Source organism: Podarcis melisellensis, assembly GCF_964234715.1.
Source record: "Podarcis melisellensis genome assembly, chromosome: 18".
Classification (NCBI taxonomy): domain Eukaryota; kingdom Metazoa; phylum Chordata; class Lepidosauria; order Squamata; family Lacertidae; genus Podarcis; species Podarcis melisellensis.
The window spans coordinates 5,752,476-5,778,997 of NC_138536.1; the positions used below are offsets into that span (position 1 = coordinate 5,752,476).

Consider the following 26,522-nt stretch of genomic DNA (forward strand, 5'->3'; position numbering starts at 1 on the left):
TCTTTGTCAGCCACAAGAGAACACTTTTAATATAGACATCGACTTCATACAAGACATGTGGTTTTGGTTTGACTCATGGTCTAGTTGTAGATTTTCCAAAAAAAACAACCTAAAAAAACTTTTCATAAATTCACAGAAGTGAATCAGCATGACTTGCTTTCTTCAGAGGGTCTTTCCAAAGAGTTTCTCTAACCAGGGAAAGGGTGGGAACAAGACTTGATAGCCACCCGCCACTGGCGTTTATTTACCAAAGACATAGTGTAATGCGACGCCACTACATAGAACCAGATTGTGCATGTTAAAACACAGTTTCAATTCAAAAACAAAAACCCAGGACAGTAAAATGGGGAAAAAACAAATCTTATTTTAAAAAAAGGAACTAAAATTACTCCAAAAAGCAACTGAGTTGTCTTACCATTTTCACATCCAAATTTTTTAAAAAATCCCAACAAGAAAGTACAATCCCCAAGCGCTCTCCCTTCGTATTTAAAAAGGCCCCTGCCAAAAAACAAAACTTAGGCATTCCTGTCAATCCGCACGTCTATCTCCCTGCCACGAAGCTGGATCCCATTCATCATACGGCAGGCTCTTTCGGCAACTTCCGGGGATTCAAATCGGACCACGCCGCACCCTTTGGACTTGCCGTTCTCCATTTTGATGTCTGCATACATGACGTGGCCTGTGGGAGAAGACGACTCGCTTTAGCCCAGGTCTGTCCACCTTACCCAAACCTTGAGCACCGCATTCCTTATCAGTTATAGCTCCGCCTTATCCATTTCCGTACCGCTTCCATGTGATTTTGATACCGGCTCTCGTAGGAATGCCTTGGTTTTAAGTCTGAGAGTTGGTCTGGAAGTCTGGAGCAACAGAGAGATGCTGACACGTAGGCCGCTCTGCCTTTTATTAGGTAAAGGTAAGGGGGCCCCTGACCATTAGGTCCAGTCGTGGCCCACTCTGGGGTTGCGGCGCTCATCTCGCTTTACTGGCCGAGGGATTCAGCGTACAGCTTCCAGATCATGTGACCAGCATGACTAAGCCGCTTCTGGCGAACCAGAGCAGCACATGAAAACGCCGTTTACCTTCCCACTGGAGTGGTACCTATTTATCTACTTGCACTTTGAGGTGCTTTCGAACTGCCAGGTTGGCAGGAGCAGGGACCGAGCAACGGGAGCTCACCCCGTCATTGCGGGGATTCAAACCGCCAACCTTCTGATCGGCAAGCCCTAGGCTCTGTGGTTTAACCCACAGCGCCACCCTCGTCCCTTCTGCCTTTTATTAGTGGTACCCAAATGATTTACTCAAAGGCTCAAGCTGTCCGACTGCAAACCTGAAGCTCAGTGTCATAGCATCTAATGTCTCAGGTCTGATCTCCAGGTAGGGCTCAGAAAGACTTCATGACTCCAAACCCCAGAGAGCCACTGCCAGTCGGTGTAGACCAGTCTCTAGCTGTTTCTGAACTACAATTCCCAACAGGCCTGACCACGGATTCTGCTAGCTACGGATCAGGGGTGTTGTAGTCTCAATGACAGCTGGAGACCCAAGTTTGAGAAAGCCTGTTGTAGACAATATTGAGGCGGGTGGACCCTGTGGAAGGCAGTTTCCTATGAGGACAAACTTAATCAGCAACCCCCATGCAGAGTGAAGCTTTTTGCAAAAGCCTAACCCATGGGTAGGCAAACTAAGGCCCGAGGGCCGGATCAGGCCCAATCACCTTCTCAATCCGGTCCAGGAACCAGCATGTTTCTACATGAGTGGAATGTGTCTTTTTATTTAAAATGCATCTCTGGGTTATTTGTGGGGGCTGTCTGGTGTTTTTACTTGAGTAGAATGTGTGCTTTTATTTAAAATGCATCTCTGGGTTATTTGTGCGGCATAGGGATTCGTTCATTTCCCCCCCAAAAAATAGCCCCCCACAAGGTGTGAGGGCCAGTGGCCCGGCCCTCTGCTGAAAAGGTTTGCTGACCCCTGGTCTAACACCTCGCCCCCTTGAAATGAGAGCGCCAAGCCTTCAATGATGGGGGAAGGAAGTGGCAAATCCCTCTGGCCCAATCAATGCTATATTATACGGTAGTAAGGAGATTTACCCTCACTCAGGGGCGTCAGGCAACAATCCTGGCCCCAGAAGGCCCCTCTTGGCCCCGAGTGCCTTCTCGCAACAAGAGAACAGGCGTCGCTACGGGGTTAAGCCTGACCACTGCATCTTTCCCACCTGCTCCATCAGAAGAGTCAGCCAAAAGAAAGAGGACTGTCCATCTTCCGGCCGACTGGATGCTTCTCCCGATTTATTAAGTTCAAAATCCACAAAAGGTCTCTTCTCAGGGGACAATGCATCTGCCGCACAGCCTGCTCTGGGAACTCGGAAGGAAGGAACTGGAGGGGTCTCCCTGCTACATGGGAGAGGGTCATGCCCGATCTAATCCTGCCTAATAAAGCAACATGGGACGGACAACCCAGCCCACCCAATGACCCTCTCCCCCCACAGAATACACATAGCTCTCCCGTGTCCTTTGGGAATTTCCGTCTCGCTCCTGAATTAAGCTACTCACCACACTCATTGAACTTGTCTTTCAGCATTTTCCACGTGAAATCAAAAGGAAGCTAGGAAGAGAGAGAGAAAAAAGTAGTGAGAATCATCATCATTTAGAAGACATCTGAAGGCAGCCCTGTTTAGGGAAGCTTTTAGTGTTTGATGTATTGCAGGATTTTAATATTTTTTTGGAAGCCGCCCAGAGCGGCTGAGGAAGCCCAGCCAGACGGGCGGGGTATAAATAATAAATTATTACTATTATTATTATTATTATCATCACAGGGGTCTCCAACCACCCCCCACCGGGGGGGGAGCACCACCACCCACCAGAAGGCACCTCCCCCTTGCTAGGAAACTCAAAATGCTTTCCTACCACGGTGAAGACTTTACGCCCAAGACCTGCGCTACACCCAGCCACACAACCTATCTGAGCCTATGAAAACTTCCCAGCATGCTCAGTTCTGACTTCTCACAGGGGACGGGATGGGATGTGGGGTACTGGGCAGAGGGAGGAAAATCTACTTGGGAGCCCCAGCCCAAAGCTCAACCCAGCGGCTTGCCATCGTGCCCCCACTCACATTTCTCACAAAAATCTGGCAAGCCTTCCTGGCTACACCGGCGGCGGCAGCAGGTCCTCCGGTCCCGAGGGCGCCGGCAAAGCTCCCGGCGGCAAAGTTCCCCCGGTCCATCTCCATCGTCCTCTCGAAGGTGCCCCCCATGGCGAGCCCCATCCTGTCTAGCCCTGCCCCCATGCCCTGCCCCATGGCGGGCCCCATCCTGTCCATGTTGGTGGCGGCAGCCCCCATGCGGTCGAGCCCCATCCTGTCCATGTTGCTGGCCGCGATGCGGTCCAGTCCTATCCTGTCGATGGAGGCCGCCCCAAGGCGGTCCAGCCCCGCGGGCATCCTGTCCATCACGGGGCCCATCCCTGCGGGCCCCATCCCCGCAGGGACCATGCGGTCCATGCCCAGGCCCATCCTTTCTATGCCGGAGCTCATGCGGTCCACGCCGGCGCCCATGCGGTCCATGGTTGTGCCGACGCGGTCCATGGCAGAGCCCATGCGGTCCATGCCGAACCCTAGCCCTGTGCCCATCCTCTCCATCCCAGTCCCCATGCGGTCTATCCCAGAGCCCATGCGGTCCATGTTGGACGCCAAGTGGTCTATCCCAAGGGGAGCCATCCGGTCGATGCCGGAGCCCATCCTGTCCACGCCGGAGCCCATGCGGTCCAGCACCAGCCCCATTCTGTCCATCTCGGAGCCCACTCTTTCTATGCCATGCCCCATGCCCGAGGGGAGCCTATCGATGCCCGTGGCCATGCGGTCGAGGCCGGGGGCCATGCGGTCAATGGTGGGGATGCTGGCCCCGCCTCCGCCGCCACCTGCGAAAGAGAAAGAGGAGACACATCAGCAAGGGAAAGGCAGGAACAAGCCCTCTAGAAAGGGGCAGCTCAAGAGACAGACCCAAGCACAATTAGTGTAATTTAAATATTGGAATTAATTGGATTAACAGGTTCACCCACAGCTGCTTCTCCCAGCAGATTATGGACTTTGAGGTTTGCCTCCTTCCAGGCCCGGAGCCCCATTCTTTAAATTTTCTATTTTACAATTCAGAATATTCAACCTTAAAGATATCAATGACTTCCCTTCTATTTTCAAGTGTACACAATTTCGCCCCCATGTATTCAATAAACAGGGACGTGGGTGGCACTGTGGGTTAAACCACAGAGCCTAGGACTTGCCGATCAGAAGGTCGGCAGTTCGAATCCCTGCAAAGGGGTGAGCTCCCGTTGCTCTGTCCCTGCTCCTGCCAACCTAGCAGTCTGAAAGCACGTCAAAGTGCAAGTAGATAAATAGGTACCCCTCCGGCGGGAAGGTAAACGGCGTTTCCGTGCGCTGCTCTGGTTTCGCCAGAAGCAGCTTAGTCATGCTGGCCACATGACCCGGAAGCTGTACGCCGGCTCCCTCGGCCAGTAAAGTGAGATGAGCGCCACAACCCCAGAGTGGTCCGCGACTGGACCTAATGGTCAGGGGTCCCTTTACCTTTATTCAATAAACATTTTCCAATCTTCTTTAAACATGTTTTTTCTTGTTCTCTTATTCTATATGTTAGGTCCGCAAGCTGAGCATATTCCATCAGTTTACGTTGCCATTCTCCTTTAGTTGGGACCTCGCTCGTTTTCCGTTTTTGGGCTAACAAATCATGAGCCACAGTAGTGGCATACACAAATACCCTTTTTTGACACCTGGGGATTTCCGTCTGAATTATCCCCAGCAAAAAGGACTCCGCTGCCCCATTTCTCTGCCAGGTTCTGACTTGCTCCACACACTGGTGTGTCTATCACAAGCTCACATTTTTGAACGAAACTTCAGAATACGGCGGGGTGTGCACTGTGGAGGGTGGCTGGGCAGGGAACTGACCTGGTTATCGTAATCGCCATGTCCTTTCTCTTTGGTTGTCAGGTAAGTAAAGACAACCACCAGAAAACACCCTTTTCAAAGTGTGGGGGGGGGGGGAGAGAGAGAGATGGCAGTGGCTGCTTTGCTAAGCACACACAAGATCCAAGCCTAAGAAGGCTTTGTCACAGATGGGAAGAAAAAGAACGGACCACACTTACCTAGCCCCCTGTCCAGGGTGTCTCCAAAGTTACGAGGCATCCCCATTTCGTTCCTCGGGAAGTCTCTTTCAAATCCGCCTCCAATCGCACGGTCCATTTCTGGAAACGAAGAGCAGTTTTTAGTCCTCTGCCAGGAGAGTGGAAAACACAAAGCCAACCGGCAAAGTAAACGAAGCTTTCCAGTCTATACCGACTGGCAGTGGCTTCCCAGAGCTTCAAGCGAAGGACATTTTCATCCCTTACTAGAGACAGTAGGGATTGTTATCGCCATTGTGATAGGAATTTTGAGGTCTTAGATATATGGCAATGTTCATAACCGCACGTACATAGATCAGCACTGGAAGACCGACCTGAAGCCATTTTGATTCCTAAACTGAGCAAATGTTTTCTCTGCAAGGTCAAAGTGGAAAAGCCTCCCCATTGTCTTTTCCTTCACAAATCCTGTCTTAAGGGTATGTCTGGGTTTGAATAGGGTGTGAGCCTGTGACCTGGCCCAGGAACTAAGTATTTATCATTACAAAAGACTGGCCAGGCTCCCCAGGCAATCCAATCAAGTAACCTTTTATTTATATCCCACCCTGCCCAGCCAAAGCTGGGCTCAGAGTGGCTAACAACAGTAAATGATAAAACATTCTAAAAACCTTTCATTATAAAATTCCAATCAGATTAATGGCAACCATTGGGCTAGAGTTCTGTGCAGATTGCCGAAGGATGGAGTCAGGCTGTGCCCTGGCCAAAGGCCTGGTGGAACAGCTCTGTCTTGCAGGCCCTGCGGAAAGATGTCAAGTCCCGCAGGGCCCTAGTCTCTTGGGACAGAGCGTTCCACCAGATCGGAGTCACAGCCGAAAAAGCCCTGGCTCTGGTTGATGCCAGCCTAACCTCTCTGTGGCCTAGGACCTTCAGGATGTTTTTGTTTGAAGACCGTAAGGTCCTCCGTGGGACATACCAGGAGAGGCGGTCCCGTAGGTACGAGGGTCCTAGGCCGTATAGGGCTTTGAAGGTTAAAGCCAGCACCTTAAACCTGATCCTGTACTCCACCAGGAGCCAGTGCAGCTGGTATAGCACTGGGTGAATGGGATCTCGCAGCGAGGACCCCGTAAGGAGTCTCGCCGTGGCATTCTGCACCAGCTGGAGTGCAGAAACTCAATGTCCAGGAATAACACGAGTCATAGCCCATCAGCATTTAGAGGGCCCCACTCAGGTCCCTCACATCCCTGTCTAGACTAAGTGAAAGAGAGACGATCAGAATGAAAGGTTTAAAGAACCTCAGAATCGATATTCTGAAAATCTTGTGGGTTTCAGCACCATTCTCCTTCCCAAGCCCTATTAAGCGCCAAGCCGTTTATGAAGATTGCCAATCTTTTGTCTCACCGCTCATCCTGCCCAGGTTCATCCCAGAGGGGAAACGGCCCAGGTTCTCCATTCCGCTGAAAGGCCCTTCCATCCCTGAATAGCAACAATAAAAGCAACAGTGAGCAAGTTCCCAATCCCTCATGCCTTGCCAGCTAACCCATCTGTGGGATTTGAGAGGGTACCAGGCTCAGATTTCAAGAGCTCCAATGGCTCCTTTATTTTCAGACATTAGCGGTATGTAAGGCTTGGGATGCGGGTGGCACTGTGGGTTAAACCACAGAGCCTAGGACTTGCCGATCAGAAGGTCGGTGGTTCGAATCCCTGCGACAGGGTGAGCTCCCGTTGCTCGGTCCCTGCTCCTGCCAACCTAGCAGTTTGAAATCACATCAAAGTGCAAGTAGATAAATAGGTACGGCTCTGACAGGAAGGTAAACGGCATTTCCGTGCGCTGCTCTGGTTCGCCAGAAGCAGCTTAGTCATGCTGGCCACATGACCCGGAAGCTGTACGCCGGCTCCCTCGGCCAATAAAGCGAGATGAGCGCCGCAACCCCAGAGTCGGTCACGACTGGACCTAATGGTCAGGGGTACCTTCACCTTTACCTAAGGCTTGGGACTTTAGAGCTTTTCATCAGGTCAAGCCAACCACTGTCTGACCTACTCTGGAAATGCAGTGTATGAACACATTACATAAAAGTGTTGCAGAGATGGCTTGGGAATATGCACGGCAGGGGAACCTGCTCTGAGGTGAGGGTCGCGTTAAGTATCACCAAGACCCTGCTGCAATGCTGCCACCGTACATCAGTTCCAGCCCCCGTTCCCCTACTTACCTCCCATTTTGTTCATTCCAAAGCCCAAGCCTTCTATGCCCATTCCTAAAAGAGAACAGACAAGACGAGTGGAAATTATAATAATAATAATTTATTATTTATACCCCGCCCATCTGGCTGAGTTTCCCCAGCCACTCTGGGAGGCTCCCAATCAAGTGTTAAAAACAATACAGCATTAAATATTAAAAACTTCCCTGAACAAATGTCTTTTGAAGATAGGATAGCTGCTTATTTCCTTCACATCTGAAGGGAGGGCGTTCCACAGGGCAGGCGCCATGACCGAGAAGGCCCTCTGCCTGGTTCCCTGTAACCTCACTTCTCACAATGAGGGAACTGCCAGAAGGCCCTCGGTGCTGGACCTCAGTGTCCGGGCTGAATGATGGGGGTGGAGACGCTCCTTCAGGTATACAGGACCAAGGCCATTTAGGGCTTTAAAGGACAGCACCAACACATTGAATTGTGCTCGGAAACGTACTGGGAGCCAATGCAGATCTCTCAGGACCAGTGTTATGTTGTCCCAGCGGCCACTCCCAGTCCCCAGTCTAGCTGCCGCATTCTGGATGAATTGCAGTTTCCAGTAGGGTCTCAGCCTGCGTACCAGATGGAGCTGGTAGACAGCCGCCCTGGACACAGAATTAAATTAGAACCTATGGCAGCGTTAAGATTTAGAGGACTGATCCACCTGAGCTGGTATTGTCAGCTTCCTAAGGTTCCAGACACAGAGAACAGTCTTTCCCCACTGCACAATCCTTTCACTGGAGACATAAGGCCAGAAGCCGCCTTCCCTAGTCTAGCATCCCATTTCCCACTGACTCTTCTTGGAAAGAGGACATGAGGATCAACCGTCGCTGGGGCAATCTAGTCAGATGGGCGGGGATAAAAATAATAAAATTTTTATTAGCGTTGCCAAGCAGTCACAGATAACTGTTCTCCACAATGCGCTGGGTCTCTTTTTAAGGGAAGGGCCATTGCCACTCCTGTGGGGGTGGATTATCTAAGTGCCGTGTGAAGGAAATCAAAATCATTTCCAGCGTGTTGCCGGACAGCAGGGACGCAGACGGTTGCTTGCTCTCAATTTAGGCTCAGGCACCCTCTTTACTCCCGAGAGATAAAACTTGTTTGGGACAAACAAGGCGACGCCAGCAGTTCTCAAACAAGAGACAGAGCTTTCGGCTCCGTCAGCGTTCTTCCATATCAGATGATGCTGGACGACAACTCCCTTTGTCCCTTTCCACCGGCCGTGCTGGCTAGGTCTGGTAGGAGCTGAGAGTCTAAACACACCTGAAAGGCCAGCTTTCCCGAGGCCCTAAACTGCCTCGGTCCAGTATACCAGAAGGAGCATCTCCACCCCCATCGTTCTGCCTGGATACTGAGGTCCAGTGCCGAGGGCCTTCTGGCGGTTCCCTCACTGCGAGAAGTGAGGTTACAGAGAACCAGGCAGAGGGCCTTCTCGGTGGTGGCGCCTGCCCTGTGGAACGCCCTCCCACCAGATGTCAAGGAGAAAAACAACTACCAGGCTTTTAGAAGATATCTGAAGGCAGCCCTGTTTAGGGAAGCTTTTAATGTTTAATAGACTATTGTATTTTAATATTCTTTTGGAAGCCGCCCAGAGCGGCTGGGGAAACCCAACCGATGGGTGGGGTATAAATAAATAAATTATTATTATTATTATTATTATTATTATTATTATTACAGTGGTGCCTCGCAAGACGAAAAGAATCCGTTCCGCGAGTCTCTTTGTCTTGCGGTTTTTTCCTTGCGAAGCAAGCCCATTAGCGGCTTAGCGCTATTAGCGGCTTAGCGGATCAGCTGTTAAGCGGCTTAGTGGCTTGGGAAACGGGGGGGGGGGGGGGACCCAGCAGGAACTCACAAGACATTTTCATCTTGCGAAGCAAGCCCATAGGAAATTCATTTTGCGAAGCACCTCCAAAACGGAAAACCCTTTCGTCTAGCGGGTTTTCTGTCTTGCGAGGCATTCGTCTTGCGGGGCACCACTGTATTAGAGCAGATTTAGCTGGATAGGGTGCTCTTCAGATGCTGCTGGATTATTGTCCAAAACCACTTTGAAGCCCATATCGTGATATCGGTTTCATAATCTCTGACCTGGCAATAGACCACAAATCATAAGGCTTGTGTGATGCAAAGATCACAATGCGGGAGAAACCGTGAAGCCAGCCAGTGCCTCTACACAGCGCCCTCCTTATTTCAGACATTGTGATGTATCAGTGTATCGCGATGTTTAGCTGGTGATGTATCACAAAGTTTGAAAACCAGATCCATCCTTATTTCAGACCAGCACAGAAATCATGACATCCAGAAACGTGGCAGAACGCTAGAGGAGACAGCAAAGGAAAGAGCCCGGCCCCAGTTCCTCACTCACCTCCGGGTCCCAGGTTGCCCATACCCAAACCCTTGTTCAAATGGTTTGCATCAATAGGTATTCCTCCTGGCCCCAGTCCCATGCCAATGCCTCCGAGTCCATCTGCAAAAGAAGAGAGGTTCAAAAACCAGCCATCAGTATCAGTGTGCGTTCACCCTCTCCCTGGAAAGAGAGGACAGGCTGGATCCCTCCTTGCTGCCCTTCCGTCGGCAAACGGAAACCTTGTTCCAATGGGCTTTGGTAACTGACGGCTTTAAATGAAGTGGCTGGTGCCGTGCAGTTTTTCTTGTAACTATTGGTGTGTTTTATTTATTTTTTATAGAATATTTATTAAGGTTTTTTAATAATACTACAATAAAGGCAAAAATAAAATAAAAAATAGCAACAAAAATACAAAAGTAAAAATAATTTTTTAAAAAAGAAACATGCAGATTTTCCATTTCTCATTTTCTTTTAACATGTTTCCCAGACCTCCTCATACCTCCCTTTTTTGTATTCTAATTCAAATTGTTAGTTCAGCAAATCCTTGCCATTAAGTTTTAACCTGTTTCTGAGCCTGTTTCTCATATTCCCTTAATGATTACAGCTGGAAACCACTTAATTTCTATCCAACATCATTCTAACATTCATTAATTTTACAGTATTTCTGTAGGTAGTCTTTAAATTTCTTCCATTCTTCTTCCGCCGACTCTTCTCCCTGGTAACTATTGGTGTGTTTTAAACAGTTTTTATACGTATATATAGCTTTAGTTCCCTTTCATGGATCACTGCCTTGTCATGGCGAAGGGGCTTGAATAACTGTTTAAGAGAAGCTATGGGCTATGCCATGCTGGGCTACCCAAGACGGACAGGTCATAGCCAAGAGTTCAGACTAAATGTGATCCACCTGGAGAAGGAACTGGCAAACCACTCCAGTATTTTGCCAAGAAAACTCCATGGACATAGAAAAGGAAAAGCTTTCAGAAGAAAGTGAGTTTCCAAGGCATGCTCTGGTCCATGGGGTCACAGAGAGTCAAACACGACTAAGACGACTAAACAACATAGCTTTAGTTGGGTTTTACTCATTTTTCCACATTTTAAGTCAGTTTTAAGCCATTGCAGGATATGCGTAAGTGGGGTTTTCGCCGAGCTCATGGCAGAAGCTCCTATGTACGCCGTGGCAGAAATGGAGGGGGAGACTAAGAATCTGAAACATGACTGGGAGGCAGCAAGGAGGAGGAAGACTCAAGGAAAAGATAGTTGTGGGGGGCCGAAAGAGAGATATGCAAATAGATAATGGGCTGCAAGATAAAGCAGCTGGCTCCCCTGAATGTTCCTCAAAGAGAGATAATGAAGATACGGTCTGCAAGTTAATTAAAGGACAGCGCCCCCCCCCCCGCCATACCTCAAGTCTCCACAGGGTGCCACGGCACACCGGTTGACAACCAATGTCGCATACTAATTTTAAATTTTAGTTTTAAATTTAAATTTAATTTAAAATTTTAATTTTAATTTTAAAGAATAGCCCACTGAACATGAGAATTTAACTTTTTACAGTGGGAAATAGCAGGAGAGCAAGCAAATATCCCCGATGACAAGAACACACTGTTCCACAGGGCAGGTGTGCAAGCTACTTCCCACGTGGAGTAACACAGCCATTTCTTGGGTAACCATTTCTGGAGATACTTACGAGGAAGCTGCTGGGGCCGCTCCGGAGGGAAGAAGTCCCCTTTCGGCAAGGCTCGCTCGTCCTGAAATATCAGATGCACAGATCAATACAAAGCCGAATGCAGCAGATGCCTGCTGTAGCATTCGATTTTGCACACAACTGTGGGACGCCCCCCCACCAAATGAAACTCATAAACAGACTTTTGAAGGCGGCCCTGCATAGGGAAGCTTTTAATGCATGGTTAGGCAAACTAAGGCCCGGGGGCCGGATCCAACCCAATCGCCTTCTAAATCCAGCCCACGGACGGTCCGGTAATCGGCGTGTTTTTACATGAATAGAATGTGTCCTTTTATTTAAAATGGATCTCTGGGTTATTTGTGGGGCACAGGAATTCGGTCACCCCCCCCACAAAATATACCGTATTTTTTGCTCTAGAAGACTCACTTTTCCCCTCCTAAAAAGTAAGGGGAAATGTGTGTGCATCTAATGGAGCGAATGCAGGCTGCGCAGCTATGCCAGAAGCCAGAACAGTAAGAGGGATCGCTGCTTTCACTGCGCAGCGATCCCTCTTGCTGTTCTGGCTTCTGAGATTCAGAATATTTTTTTCTTGTTTTCCTCCTCCAAAAACTAGGTGCGTTTTGGGGTCTGGTGCGTCTTATAGAGCGCAAAATATGGTAGTTCCCGCCCCCAAAGGGACAGTGGAACAGCCCCCTACTGAAATAGTTTGTTGACCCCTGCTTTAACGTTTGATGTTTTTCTGGAACGTGTCCAGAGGAGGGCAACCAAAATGGTCAAAGGCCTGGAAACGATGCCTTATGAGGAACGGCTAAGGGAGCTGGGCATGTTTAGCCTGGAGAAGAGGAGGTTAAGGGGTGATATGATAGCCATGTTCAAATATATAAAAGGATGTCACATAGAGGAGGGAGAAAGGTTGTTTTCTGCTGCTCCAGAGAAGCGGACACGGAGCAATGGATCCAAACTACAAGAAAGAAGATTCCACCTAAACATTAGGAAGAACTTCCTGACAGTAAGAGCTGCTCGACAGTGGAATTTGCTGCCAAGGAGTGTGGTGGAGTCTCCTTCTTTGGAGGTCTTGAAGCAGAGGCTTGACAACCATATGTCAGGAGTGCTCTGATGGTGTTTCCTGCTTGGCAGGGGGTTGGACTCCATGGCCCTTGTGGTCTCTTCCAACTCTATGATTCTATGATTCTATTTTGGTGGATTGTAGAGCTGGGCGACACACATCATCCAAAACCCGTTTGTGAAGTCCGTAATGTGATATCGGTTTCATAATATTTGATCTGGCAATATACTTCCGAATCGTGGGGTGTGCGCGCATGTGTGTGCTAAACACAAATCACGACGCACAAAAAACAACAACATGAAGCCAATGCCTCTTACAAGTTCCATCCTTATTTCAGACGTTGTTATGTATCAATATATTGCGATGCTTAGCTGGTGAAATTTTGCAATGTTGAAAGCCAGTATCACCCAGCCCTAGCTGGAAGCTGCCCAGTGTGTCTGGGGCATACAGTGGTCCCTCGCAAGACGAAATTAATCTGTTCCGCAAGTCTCTTCGTCTTGCGGTTTTTTCGTCTTGCGAAGCACAGCTATTAGCGGCTTAGCGGCTATTAACGGCTTAGCAGCTTTAAGAAAAAGGAAACAAACTCACAAGAACTCGCAAGACATTTCGTCTTGCGAAGCAAGCCCATAGGGAAATTCGTCTTGCGGAACAACTCAAAAAACGGAAAACTCTTTCGTCTTGCGTGCTTTTCGTCTTGCGAGGTACCACTGTATACATTATATGCATGGCATATAAATATTATTATTGTTCTACTTACCATCTTCACATGCATCGGTCTATCGAACAGCAGCTGCCCATTGAACATGGCTGTGATTTGGGTCAAGGAGCCTACGTCATGGAATAGTCCAACAAAACCCCGAAGAGATGGCCCTTGCAAGCACCTGGCAGCTTTTATTTAGTCTGACCAGATCCAGATCCTTCTGCAACCGGCAGCTGCCAAAGCGTGACACTCAAACCACGAGTCTATCGGCAGAGGCAATCAACCTTTTGGAGCCCATGGGCATATTCAGAACGCTGAGGTTCTCTAGGCGCTTTTCTCCTACATTCCCCACCCCCATCTATACTGCTTCAAGGTCTGGGTCAAAGTCAGAGCCGCTGGAATCAAAATTAATGCTCTTGAATCTGCATGACGGGGCTCCCAAAAAACCACCATCCAATTAAAGCTTATACCGGAAGATTGCACTGTTTTTTTAAAAAAAGAAAAACCACAGGCTGATGCGTGCCTGCACCCTAGTTTCAATTTTGCGGAACTGCCTTCAGGCTGAATTCAGACAGGCCTTCTCCCTAGTGAACTTCAGGTACCCGGTGGAGACTTTTTAATTTTCAGCAGGCGTTTTAAGGAAGCCTTTCTGGTTAATTTTAAGTCTCTCTTTTGTAACACCACAGCGCACGGCTTGGAAATGATGGTGTTAACTGGCATGAAGAAATAAATAAATGGAACCACCAATAATCACTGAGGACATCTATGGACACAGAGGCATAGAATTTCATGGTGGGGTGGTGTAAATACTGAAAAATATATGAAATTTTAAATAAATCAGCTTTACAATGTACACACCTAACTCTTCCTCAGTACTTCAGCCACAGGTGGAGGGTCACACGGCAAAATCCTGAACCAAGTTTAAAAAGATTCCCTGCATGTAGGCAGCTAGCATGCCGGCGGAGGTTCTAGCCGAGAGATGGAGAATTTGTGGCCTGCCAGGTATTATCAAATTTCAACTCTCATCAGCCTCTATGGGTCAGGGATGATGGAAGGGTACATCTGGAGGGTTGCAGATTCCCCTATCCCATAGCTAACCTCAGCTTCTCATTGACATTAGTTTCTTTCTACAGAGATTGTGAGGTCCGCCCCCCCCCCATGCACAGCAACAGCGAGCAGTGTGAGCCTCAAACAGCCCGTCCAAAAACAGATTCCCACCTCAAATGCTGTTTGTATGAACTAGCCCTTAGATCAGGGCTTCCCAAACCCGTGTCCCCAGCTGTTTCTGGACTACAACTCCCAGCATCCCTAGCTAGCAGGTCAAGAATGATGGGAGCTGTGATCCAAAAAAAGCTGGGAGCCCAAGTTTGAAAAACCCAGCTTGGTTAAGGTTGGGACACAGAGGTGAACCACCAGCATCTCCACCAAAAAGCCCATAGATTATTCCCTGGGTGTACATGCAGGAATTCTGCAACTTGTGCCCTCCTCGGCTATCACCCTTCCCACCCCCCAGCCCCAGAGAAAGATACAAATGGCCTGAACAGCTTCAATAGCCTGCTCAAAAGTCACTGTGCCGATGCCCCGGCTCTTCCCGTCTTTATCTTCCAGGATGTCTGCCCGGACCACTACGCCAGCCATGCTGAACACCTCCTTCAGCTTCTTCCAGCCAACTTTGTAATCCAGCTGAATGAAGGAGGAGAGGGAGAACGGTTAGTGTTTGTACGAAAATGTATTTTACAAAGAACAGATTACATCGGGCGGAGAGGAAACCTTTGTACAGTCATGCCTCGGGTTGAAGGGGCTTCAGGTTCAGCACTTTCCGGTTGCGCTTCCAGAGCGTGTTACTTCCAGGTTTCGCCGCTCGCGCAGACGCTCAAAATGACGTCACGCGCATGCGCGGAAGCAGCAAAACGCAACCTACGCACACACAGATGTGCCTTGCGTTCTATTCAGGATGCGAACAGGGTTCCGGAACGGATCCCATTCGCATCCCGAGGTACCACTGTAATGTAACAACTGCAAATCTTGCGACTTGACCATTGCCTTGACCATTTGTCAACTACCTGTTAAAGTGAGCATCTGTGTCTCTGAGGTACTGACATGGGTGGGGGCTGGCTGGCTGTTTTGCCGTTGTTTTGTTGAGCATGAAGACACTTTGTCCGGAAGGAGTTGGTGAGGACAGAGAAGCTATAATCTGTGGACTGCTTTAGAAGAAGAAGACCCTCTCTTGGGCTCAAGGGAGAGAAACACATTGGACAGTGTTCCGGCCGCATCCTGAGGAATTTGCAACCAGAGGTGCCGCTTCTGTGCATGCGCGCAGTGCGTAGAGCACTTCTGCGCATGTGGCAAAACCCGGAATTTGCCGCGTTCGCATCCTGAAAGATACGCAACCAGAGGTGTGCGTATCTAGAGGTACCACTGTATTAGACTCGATATGCATAAATACTACTGCTCGTTAATAGTCGCCATCCTGCAAGCAAAGCGTCATCCTCAGAGTCTTGCGTGTGGCGTCTACTTCATCGCTAGGGTTTCGAGGGTGAAACCGCTGCATCGCTCTGCACGACTCAGAAGAATAGTTAACAAGAACACAGTGCTTAAGCAACAGCAGGAGAAAAGTGACCTTTAAGGTGAAAAGCCAACAGATAGGTCTAAGAGTTAGCCTGAGGGGCCGCTTGTATCTCAGTATCAAGAGCTGTGTTTTCACTATCATCCAGAAATATCTCTGAGCAGAATCAACCACAACACAGCATAGAAACGAAGCTCAGCTGTGTTAAAACCACCCACAAGACCTGTTTCACATAATGCAGGCATAGGCAAACTCTGGTCCTCCAGATGTTTGGGACTACAATTCCCATCATCCCTGACCACTGGTCCTGTTAACTAGGGATGATGGGAATTGTAGTCCCAAACATCTGGCGGGCCAGAGTTTGCCTATGCCTGACATAAAGGAACAGCTCTCAAGCAGCATTTTTACTGCATTAAGAGCTGACCGAGATAAAAGTTAACCCGTTAGCTGGAAGAGCCCCCTGGGCACAAAATTAAGACACACCTTCCCACGCCTCACCCTGCCTTTTAATATGGAGTGGACAATGGTGCTTTTGAGAATCAGAAGAGCTCTCTGTTGCCACACTTTGTTGTGGTGATATATTATTGTTAACAAGGGGACCCTGATGCGTCCCTTTCCAACATACTCCATTCCTTCCCCCCAGTCAGTCAGAACGCCATTAGGTTTCTCTCTCCCCCCCCCCCGATCTGTTTTCCCTAAAGGCATTTTCTACTTTGCAAAGCCAGGGATCTCAAACAGTGGATGGTGCTGTTTTGGAGACATAAGGATCCAAACGTGAAAAAGGAAAAATAAAAAAAGAAGACTGTGTAGGATTAAATAGCTTGCTTGCTTTTTCCTCTATCCTCCCCATCTCTTCTTTGTTTTAGGGAGGGGTAAGGATCACCATGCTCCCACATCTCTGTACATCACTTAACAAACGCTAGATGCTTTTTTAAAAAAAAACTATCAGTAGGGGTGTGGAGGTTCAGTGCAAGATCTCTTCTGCCTCTCACCATCACACTGACTTTTGCGCACGAAGGAAAGCAGAGGAGGGATAAGAAAATACACTCAAAATATCCAGTCAAAATATCCTGCTTCATACAGGCAAAGGAATGTTAAGATGCCTCCGCCAAGCTAAGCAGTTGGCTCCTTACCTCTCCCGCCCTGACCTAGCCACTGTGATCCACACGACTGTCACCTCCAGACTGGGGCTGCCCTTGAGACTGACCCAGAAATTCCAGCAGGTGCAGAATGCTGCCGCGAGACTCCTTACGGGGTCCTCGCTGCGAGATCACATTCAACCGGTGCTATAGCAGCTGCACTGGCTCCCGGTGGAGTACAGGATCAGGTTTAAGGTGCTGGTTTTAACCTTCAAAGCCCAGTACGGCTTAGGACCCTTGTGCCTATGGGACCGCCTCTCCTGGTATGTCCCACAGAGAAACTTATGGTCTTCAAACAAAAACATCCTGAAGGTCCTAGGCCACAGAGAGGTTAGGCTGGCCTCAACTAGAGCCAGGGCTTTTTCGGCTGCGGCTCCAATCTGGTGGAACGCTCTGTCACAAGAGACTAGGGCCCTGCGGGATTTGACATCTTGCCGCAGGGCCTGCAAGACAGAGCTGTTCCACCAGGCCTTTGGTCAGGGCGCAGCCTGACTCCCTCCTTCGGCAATCTTTACAGAACTTAAGCTTATGGTTGCCATCAATTTGATTTGAATTAATTTTTATAATGAAATGTTTTTAGAATGTTGCACTATTTTATTGTTGTTAGCCGCCCTGAGCCCGGCTTTGGCTGGGGAGGGCAGGATATAAATAAAATTTATTATTATTTTTATTATTAAGATGTTCAGCTGCCCTGATGCCAGCTCTAGAACCTTTCCCAAGCAAATGCAAGATGCAAAAATTTCAGGACGCTGCCCCTGCCCGAGGACTGTGAAATCACCAGGCTCCTTAAGGGAGAAAGCCTCAGAATGCGCTACCAAGGTTTGACAACGCTGATGACATGGGACACAAGCAAAGACAAGACAAAAGGGCCACTCACATTGGCCACAAAGACCGTGCTCCCAAGCCTGCCTGCCTGCAGGGCATGAATGATCTCGTTGGGGATGTTCGGGTTATTGAGGATGCTGGGAGGAATGTTGATCATCCCGGGGCCGCCGGGACCAGGGCCGATCCCCATCCCGCCACCAGATGCAGCCATGGCCTTCTGTACGGCTCTCCTCACATGCTCTCCATCAGGATCCTAGGACAGAAAAAGGGAGGGCGGGTTTAGGCAAGCTCTCATCCTGCAGAGCAGCCGGAAAGCCAGCTGTCTAAGAAAGCTAGAGATCAGGGAAGCATTCGTGCTCAACCTTCATGCTGGTAGGATGATGTAGGTAAGAGCAGTGAATCATGTGAGACCTGGAAGGGGAAATTGATACAGCCCAGACACAGGTTGCTCAGCCCTGTGGTATAGTAGTTAAGAGCAGTAGACTCGTAATCTGGGGAACCGGGTTCGTGTCTCCGCTCCTCCGCATGCAGCTGCTGGGTGACCCTGGGCCAATCACACTTCTCTGAAGTCTCTCAGCCCCACTCACCTCACAGAGTGTTTGTTGTGGGGGAGGAAGGGAAAGGAGAATGTGAGCCGCTTTGAGACTCCTTCGGGTAGTGATAAAGCGGGATATCAAATCCAAACTCTTCTTCTTCTTCTTCCTTATGAGAACTATCCTGTGGCACTGGAATTCTTTTTTTGGGGTGGGGCCTCCACTACACTGTCTTATGGAAGCGAGCCAGGGCAGGGGGAGAGACAGGCAGCCGCAGCCTCCATAGGCTCACCTCTTTCACTTTCAAGGGCCGGCCGCTGAGGCTGTGCTTGTTGAGAACCTCCACAGCCTTCTTCATGCTCTCTTCCATCTTGAACTCGACAACACTGCAGGGGGGAAAGGGAAAAAAAGAAACCCAGAGAGAATCACAAAGGGCTCCCGGATGTCACCCATGCCCCCTGCTACAATAAGGTGGTTCAATAAGGTGGTTCAGCTACTTACGCACATCCCTTTTGACGTGGAAATTTCATGTCAGGCAGGGAGGAGCAGAGCGCAGAGCAGGAAGGAAAAGGAACAGGTCAGTAAAGAGCCAGATGAGCTTAAGATATTTAAAAAGGATACTTGTTTGTCTTTACAGTCGTTAAGGTCAAGATTTTGCTGTTTTAACAAGCGGCAGAACTATGTGCCTGCATCCTAGAAGCTACATGGCTAGGGCTGACGCAAAAGGAGTAATGATATGCAGACAAGACTCCCAACCTCTCTCAGAGACGTCACTCTTCGAGCTCCTACTTGCCTCTAGGACATCCAACCTCTAGCCACTCTACCCCCAAAAGAAATCAGCCTTCAGGGAAGAGTCTGAAACTACTTTCCACTGAACTGAAAAGCAATGGACGCCTGCAACAGCTAGCTTCATTTTTTTACATTTAGACACAGACTGCCATGGAGTTCTGACATTTATGCAACCTCTCTCTTCCACACCGAGCTTACAAAGGTCAGCAACGAGAACCACGAGAAACATTTAGGCTAAGGATTTGGACGTTCATGTACCAGTAAAGAAAGTACACAAGGACCCATGCGTAAGTCATACCGCCAAACACCAAAAGAGGGAAGCAGAGGGTTGCTGCTGCGTCTAACATGCCCCATGTCCACCTCCTCCCACCCCACACCAAGCAGCTCTGGGGCAGCGCCGACGATAAAACCATACACACTACGCATCCCAAGTTCATTTGGTTCCACACCGTTAACAGTTACATTATTAACTTTTTTATCATTACTTTTTCGGTCATGTAGTAAAAAATCCACGGAAGAAATTCTCTCGGAGACTTACCCTTGACTTTCCTTCAGCGTCCATTAAGAGCTCCACGTATGTTACCTCACCAACTACAAATGAGATTCCAGACGGTACATAGACCAAGGGAGAAAGCCAAGAAAACAAGGGGGATTTAGAACAATCGTCAACAACCTTATATGGAGCCTTTGCCTTATTAAAAGCCCAGGAACACTCCACATTTGCTAGTCCACCGCAACTTGGCGTCACAGGTGTGTGATACGTATCAAACCAGAGTCAAACACATATCCTTGATTTCCTCGCACTAGGTAACCATGCCTTTCAAGTTTCCCTCAGGCTTTGATACCCGTTCATCTCTGGGGGCCGAGAGGAGAGATGGAAACCTCGCTTGGGATATTGTCACCCTCTTTAGCCAAACCCTCGAAACTAATTAACGCTTAAGAATATTAAGAAGGTCCCTGCTGGATCTAGTCCAGCACCCTGTTCCCAGGGAGGCCAACCAGACAGATGCCTATGGCAGGCACACAAACAGAGCCACTCTCCCCACAATAGTGGAGGCAGCCTTCAGGGTTACTGTACCTGTTGGCAGCCTGATCCTCTGTTAACTTGTCTAATCCTCTTTTAAAGGCACCCAAGTCGGTGGCGATCGCTGCCTCTTGCAGGAGGAAATTTAATAGCTTAACCATGTGTGAGGAAGCCCTTTCTTCTGTCTGTCCTGAAATCGTCCCACATTAAGCTTCACTGCATTACTCCTAGTTTTAGTGCTATGAGGCAAGGAGAAAACGTTTTCTCTATCCAATGCATTATTTTAGACACTTCAATCTTGCCCCCTTACTTGCCTTTTCTCTATATTGGAAAGCCCCTTCCTCATAGGGGAGTTTAGAGTCTATTTAACAGAAGACCAGGTTGGTTTTTTCTATTCCCAAGTTGCCCCTGAAAAAAATTCAGGATTCTATTTATGCCATGTGGCTAAATCTTGAATTTACAGGCATCTCCTACTTTTCCTCAAAGGAGCTACAGATAGTGCAAAAAAGTTTGCACTTCAACGTGACTCCTCTCACCCAACTAGTACAACACACTAGCCCTTCCCACTTCCACATTTCTTTCTCCACAGTGACCAGATGCGAGTGGTACAATACAGATTTTGCTTTGCGCCTCTTTTCAGCAATCGAAAAACCTGAAATTCTGGTTTCCGCCATTTGCTGCGGCTCCCCAAGTCTGGGTTAAAATAAGCGTCGTGGGGGGGGGGAGGAGTGGAGGGAAATACTACACTTTATGCTGGAAAGCATGTGACCTACTTAAATTACTGGGCCGAACTTCACAGCCCAAAACCCATTCCTCCCCAACACTGTCCTAAGAGAGAGGGTTGAAACAGGTCCCATCCCACTAGGGGTCTAAGTCCAGATCACATCACTTTGCCAAAGCTTTTCTGAGTCAACACTGGGTCAGCGTTTGAAAGCAGCCAGGCGACAGTCACATTTTGCAACTGGCAACGGGCCTTTTGCGACTGAATGGAGATGTCCAGGCATCACTTTTGAAGTCTAGCAACTCCACCTGCCTGTCCTGGTGAATAATCCAGTTCCCAGGGGCCAGATGGCTCCTAGATTTTGTATCCCATTGCCCTGTGTACTGATTTAGGTGGAGGAATATCAAGAACACTGGCGTAAAGTTAAATAATAATAAAAAAGGATAACGTACCACACACCTGTAACGTTAAGTTTCACCAACAAGTGATAAAACTGAAATGACTTCACCGAGAGGAGGACACCATTAAAAACATTTCAAAGAGAGGCATCCAAAACACACCAGGTGAGATCTGAACAGACCACAACACTTAAAGTCTTCTAAACCATACTTACTGGCACCAAAGATGCCTCTGGAGTTACTATTATTAAGGGCTTTATAAATCCCACGGTTGTTGAGTGATGGAGCAGCAGTCTGTCACCTCAGTTTAGCTGCTGCTCCTAAACCTGTAATTCTTACATACAAAAACCCAGAATGCTAACCGTTTTTAGAGCCACATTCCTGGTTCTTGGAACTATGGTGACTTGCATCGAGAGTAATTAATTTGGACTGCCTTAAGCAATCGTTTTTGGTGAATGGGGCTGGGGGGGGGAAGCAGCTTTAAGCGATGCCAGATTAATCAACTCTGGGCTGCAGTCACAAAACCCAAGAACGCTCTCGTCTGTACATAACACACTAAGCTATCTGCAGAGAGAAAATGAAGAGGATTTCTCTTTTTTTCCTCCCGGGATCACCTGCCAGGATAAGCAGCTGAGCAGAGCAACAAGAGGAAAAGCGGTCCCACGTTAAGGTTTTGGCATCCACGCGAGCTGAAGGAAAGGCCGAAACACACAAGCTCAGCGCAGGGCTTGCAGTGGGACACATCTATGAACACACACGTTCCTATTCACCAATGTTCCACGCACGGCGTAGATCAGTAGCTGTCACGTCCCAAAGCGGCGTTCCATTCAATGTAACGAAACCATAGCTGGAAGGAGGACCGGACAGTTAGCCTGTAAATCCACCATCTGTTGAAAGCTACTGAGATCTCTGGGGCTACCAACACGCACCACACTGAGTGTTGACATGTTACGTGTGAAAGGGCCACACAGCCCTAATGGGGTTGGGCGTGTAATCCCCATTTGCCTCAAGGGAACCTTCCCTGCACTTCCTTCGGCTCATAAGCACGTTAGCCATCGTTCTCCGCTTTAAGCCACGGGGACCCTAAGCTTCCAAGCACGTGACCCAAATTTATTTCCCAATTTATAATGCGTTTCCAGAGATGCCCTCCAGGAGGATGGATTCCCCGCCCCCCTTTATTTCCCACCCAAATATTTGCTCTGTAGCTCATTATTCAGCTGTGAACAGATTATGGTTTGGTTCCAATTCTGTGTTGACTTTTGGGATGAAAATTGTGACTGTGGGGGGAGTTCTTTATTTGAAACGTGGTGGAATCGCTTCTTTTGGCCAAATTTTCCTCAGAACTGTAAATCTTTGTAAGGATTTAGGTTGACAAAGCTATGACTGGAATGGAGGAGCCAATCAAGTCACCCTTTTGCAAGACGAAAAGGGAAAGGCGGGGGAAGGCAACCCATCCTCCTTTGGAGTTCACTCTTAAACGGTCCTGGATATTCAACAACGAAAGCAAGATTGCATCAACCAGGAGGAAGGCTGCTCTCCTTCTCCTCAGCAGCAAAACGTGTCCAGACCCATGAAAGGCTTCAAAAGCATTTCCAATATTTGAAGGGGAAAAAAGCTCACACCAGGCCCTGATGATAGAAGTCTCGCCTCTTCCAAGGGACTGCAAAGACTCTTTTGCTCTGAAGCCTTCTAGACAATGCCAAACACCTGCACACACAGGACGAATCCTGTGAGGGCACAGCAGCTAGCATGCACCATCGGGAGAGCCTGTCCTCAAAAAAAAACCTTGCTTCTTCAACATAGCTACAGCTACCCAGAATCACCTCTGGCACGCTCCCAGCTTCAGAAGTAGAAAAAAATTAACGCCATGGGGAAGGGCGCAACGTTGCAGCTCAGGCATACGCAAAGCTGTTTACCTTTCTCTTTGACTAGGTCTTTGAGGTACTGCCACTTCACATCGAAAGGGATGTTGGTAATGAAGGCTCGGTATCTTTTCGAAGGGCTGGCATAGGGCTCAAAGCGACTCCCTCCTCCACGCTTAGCACTTTTCTCCTTCCTTTTCTCGTTCTGGGTTGGCCGTTCGCCTTCACTGCAAAGAAAAAAAAGAGGCCTACAGTTAAGGTATTTTAGAAGTTACTCAGCTCAAACCCTTCCAGCATTTAGCACCCAAAGCCCCCCAAAAATTGGGGGGACAGGTATACACACACACACACACACAGCATATTAGTACAGTGGTGCCTTGCAAGACGAAAAGAATCCGTTCTGCGAGTCTCTTCGTCTAGCGGTTTTTTCCGTCTTGCGAAGCAAGCCCGTTGACAGCTTAGCGGATTAGCGCTATTAGCGGCTATGCGGATAAGACCCTTAGTAAAAGGGGGGAAAAGGGGGGAAACCGCAGGAACTCGCAAGACATTTTCGTCTTGCGAAGCAAGCCCATAGGAAATTCGTTTTGCGAAGCACCTCCAAAACGGACAACTCTTTCGTCTAGCGAGTTTTCCACCTTGTGTGGCACCACTGTACAATGGTACCTCTGGTTGCGAACGGGACCCATTCCGGAAGTCCAGGCGGGTCCCGAGGTTTTTGCAACCCCAGAAGCGGTACAGTGCTTCTGAGCATGCACGCATGGCGGTATACTGCTTCTACGCATGTGGCAAAACACTTCCGGGTTTGTCGCTTTTGCAACCTGAACTTTACATAACCCGAGATGCCACTGTATATATATATATATATTAATGTTAGCTGTGAGTCCTGGAAAATGTGCTCCCTGCCTTGCAGGCCTTTTCCCACCAGGCCAGGGAGGAGAGGCCTAGGCTACAAAAGCTGAGGCTGCTGAACAAACTATTAGACTGAGGTGTTGTTTAATAATAGTAACAGCAGCAAAAACGCCCAATTTTTTCTGTTATCTTCAGTTTTTAAAAGATTTTCCAGAAAATTCTAAGCTGCGCAGACATAAAACTCTTTGCAATGTAGCCATGAATCTCATCACTTCCTCATGCTGCTGGAAACTCTGCTGAATAGAATGCGCCTCGGAGCCTCATCAAAGCCTTGAGGTCGTTAATTATCCGTCGGAGGCGATTTCGAAGGCTCGGCCGGAAGATGGAGCTTTATCAGCTTGGCCGAGTGGACAGTAAACCCCAGTCAAAAGACAACTGCAAAAAGCTTTTCCCATTTCCTTCCTCCTTGCAGAGAGATATTTGAGGTCAATTTGGGAATAGTCAAAATGGCTTCAGGATTGCTCTCCTGTACTATTTCAGACACGTGGTTTATATACTTGTGTATGTGTTTGCCTTGTACATTTATGAACATACAGTGGTACCTCAGGTTAAGTACTTAATTCGTTCCTGAGGTCCGTACTTAACCTGAAACTGTTCTTAACCTGAAGCACCACTTTAGCTAATGGGGCCTCCTGCTGCCGCCGCAGCACGATTTCTGTTCTTATCCTGAAGCAAAGTTCTTAACCTGAAGCACTATTTCTGGCTTAGTGGAGTGTGTAACCTGAAGCGTATGTAACCCGAGGTACCACTGCATTTTATACGTATATGTGCGTGTCTTGTCTCTGCCGCTAACTCGGCTGAAGTGGAACCGTAAGGGGGTCCCCAGGGACATCTAGTCGAGCCCGCCCAGAAGGGGAAGGCCTGGCTTGGTTTTGCCTGCCAAATCCGCGAAACGAAAAGGAGAGAGAAATTGGGGGGGGGAGGCCAAGAGGGAGGGATGGGTCTTAGCAGAGAAGTCGTTGAGTTTTTTCCGTTAAAAAATAATATGGTTATAGGAATTTTGAGGTGTACACATACATGCCTCTTTCTATATATATGTGTGTGTGTATGTGTGTGTGTGTGTGTGTGTGTGTGTATATATATATATACGAAAGCAAATATATATATATATATATATATATATATATATATATATATATACGAATATATACACAGACATATATATATAGCAGAGAAGTCGTTGAGTTTTTCCGTTAAAAAATAATATGGTTATAGGAATTCTGAGGTATATATATATATATATATACACACACATACATGCCTCTTTCTATATATGTATATATTTGTGTGTGTGTGTGTGTGTATATATATATATATATATATATATATATATATATATATATACCTCAGAATTCCTATAACCATATTTTTTAACGGAAAAACATACATGCCTCTTTCTATATATATATATATGTGTGTGTGTATATATATATATATATATATACCTCAGAATTCCTATAACCATATTATTTTTTAACGGAAAAACATACATGCCTCTTTCCATATATATATGTGTGTGTGTGTGTGTGTGTATATATATATATATATATATATATATACACCTCAGAATTCCTATAACCATATTTTTTAACGGAAAAACATACATGCCTCTTTCTATATATATATATATGTGTGTGTGTATATATATATATATATATATACCTCAGAATTCCTATAACCATATTATTTTTTAACGGAAAAACATACATGCCTCTTTCCATATATATATGTGTGTGTGTGTGTATATATATATATATATATATATATATATATACACCTCAGAATTCCTATAACCATATTTTTTAACGGAAAAACATACATGCCTCTTTCTATATATATATATATGTGTGTGTGTATATATATATATATATATATACCTCAGAATTCCTATAACCATATTATTTTTTAACGGAAAAACATACATGCCTCTTTCCATATATATATGTGTGTGTGTGTGTGTGTATATATATATATATATATATATACACACACCTCAGAATTCCTATAACCATATTTTTTAACGGAAAAACATACATGCCTCTTTCTATATATATGTGTGTGTATGTATGTATGTGTGTGTATAGATAGATATAAAGACCTCAGAATTCCTGTAACCATATTACTTTTTAACGGAAAACCTCATCCCTCTTGGCCTCCCCCCCCTAAATTTCTCTCTCCTTTTCGTTTCGCGGATTTGGCGGGCGAAACCAAGCCAGGCCTTCCCCTCCCGGGCGGGCTCGACTAGATGTCCCTGGGGACCCCCTTACGGTTCCACTTCAGCCGAGTTAGCGGCAGAGGCAAGAGAATTGGGGGGGAATTTCCCCGTTCCCGGATGTGGCGCGTCCACCCCGTGAGGAAAAGCAAATGCCTCTTTTTTTCCTTCCTTCTCCCCCCGTACCTCTTGGGGACGCCCTCCCCGACGCCGTTGCCAGCCCCGTTGGCCGCCGCCATCCCTCCTCCGGCCAAGGCCCCGGCCTCCGCCATCTTGGCGCCGCCTTCCGAACCCGCCGCCGCCACAGCCGCCGCCATTTTCTGCTCCTTCTCAGCCCGTCGCCCGCGCGAACCAGTGCGCATGCGTCGCCTCCGCGACGTCACTCCCTCTCTCTTTCCCCCCTCCCCT

General features: G+C 47.8%; 1 protein-coding gene across 2 annotated transcripts; it reads right to left on the reverse strand.

Moving 5' to 3' along the window:
• On the reverse strand, window positions 1-26,469 carry HNRNPM (heterogeneous nuclear ribonucleoprotein M). Of its 2 annotated transcripts, XM_081895580.1 has the most exons (15): window positions 26,301-26,469; window positions 23,048-23,220; window positions 19,527-19,579; window positions 18,492-18,593; window positions 17,719-17,919; window positions 14,666-14,819; window positions 13,194-13,243; window positions 11,374-11,434; window positions 9,705-9,806; window positions 7,325-7,369; window positions 6,516-6,590; window positions 5,145-5,243; window positions 3,106-3,908; window positions 2,547-2,598; window positions 1-679 (listed from the first exon to the last, which is right to left on the reverse strand). In XM_081895580.1, exons 1-15 carry the CDS (start codon window positions 26,429-26,431, stop codon window positions 516-518), a joined length of 2,265 nt encoding a protein of 754 aa, XP_081751706.1. In that variant the 5' UTR covers window positions 26,432-26,469; the 3' UTR covers window positions 1-515. The 2 variants fall into 2 exon arrangements, with proteins under 2 accessions (XP_081751706.1, XP_081751705.1); XM_081895579.1 differs by lacking the exons at window positions 19,527-19,579; window positions 23,048-23,220; window positions 26,301-26,469 and adding an exon at window positions 18,701-19,447 and having other exon boundaries at window positions 18,492-18,585.
• Window positions 26,470-26,522: the final 53 nt, after the last annotated feature.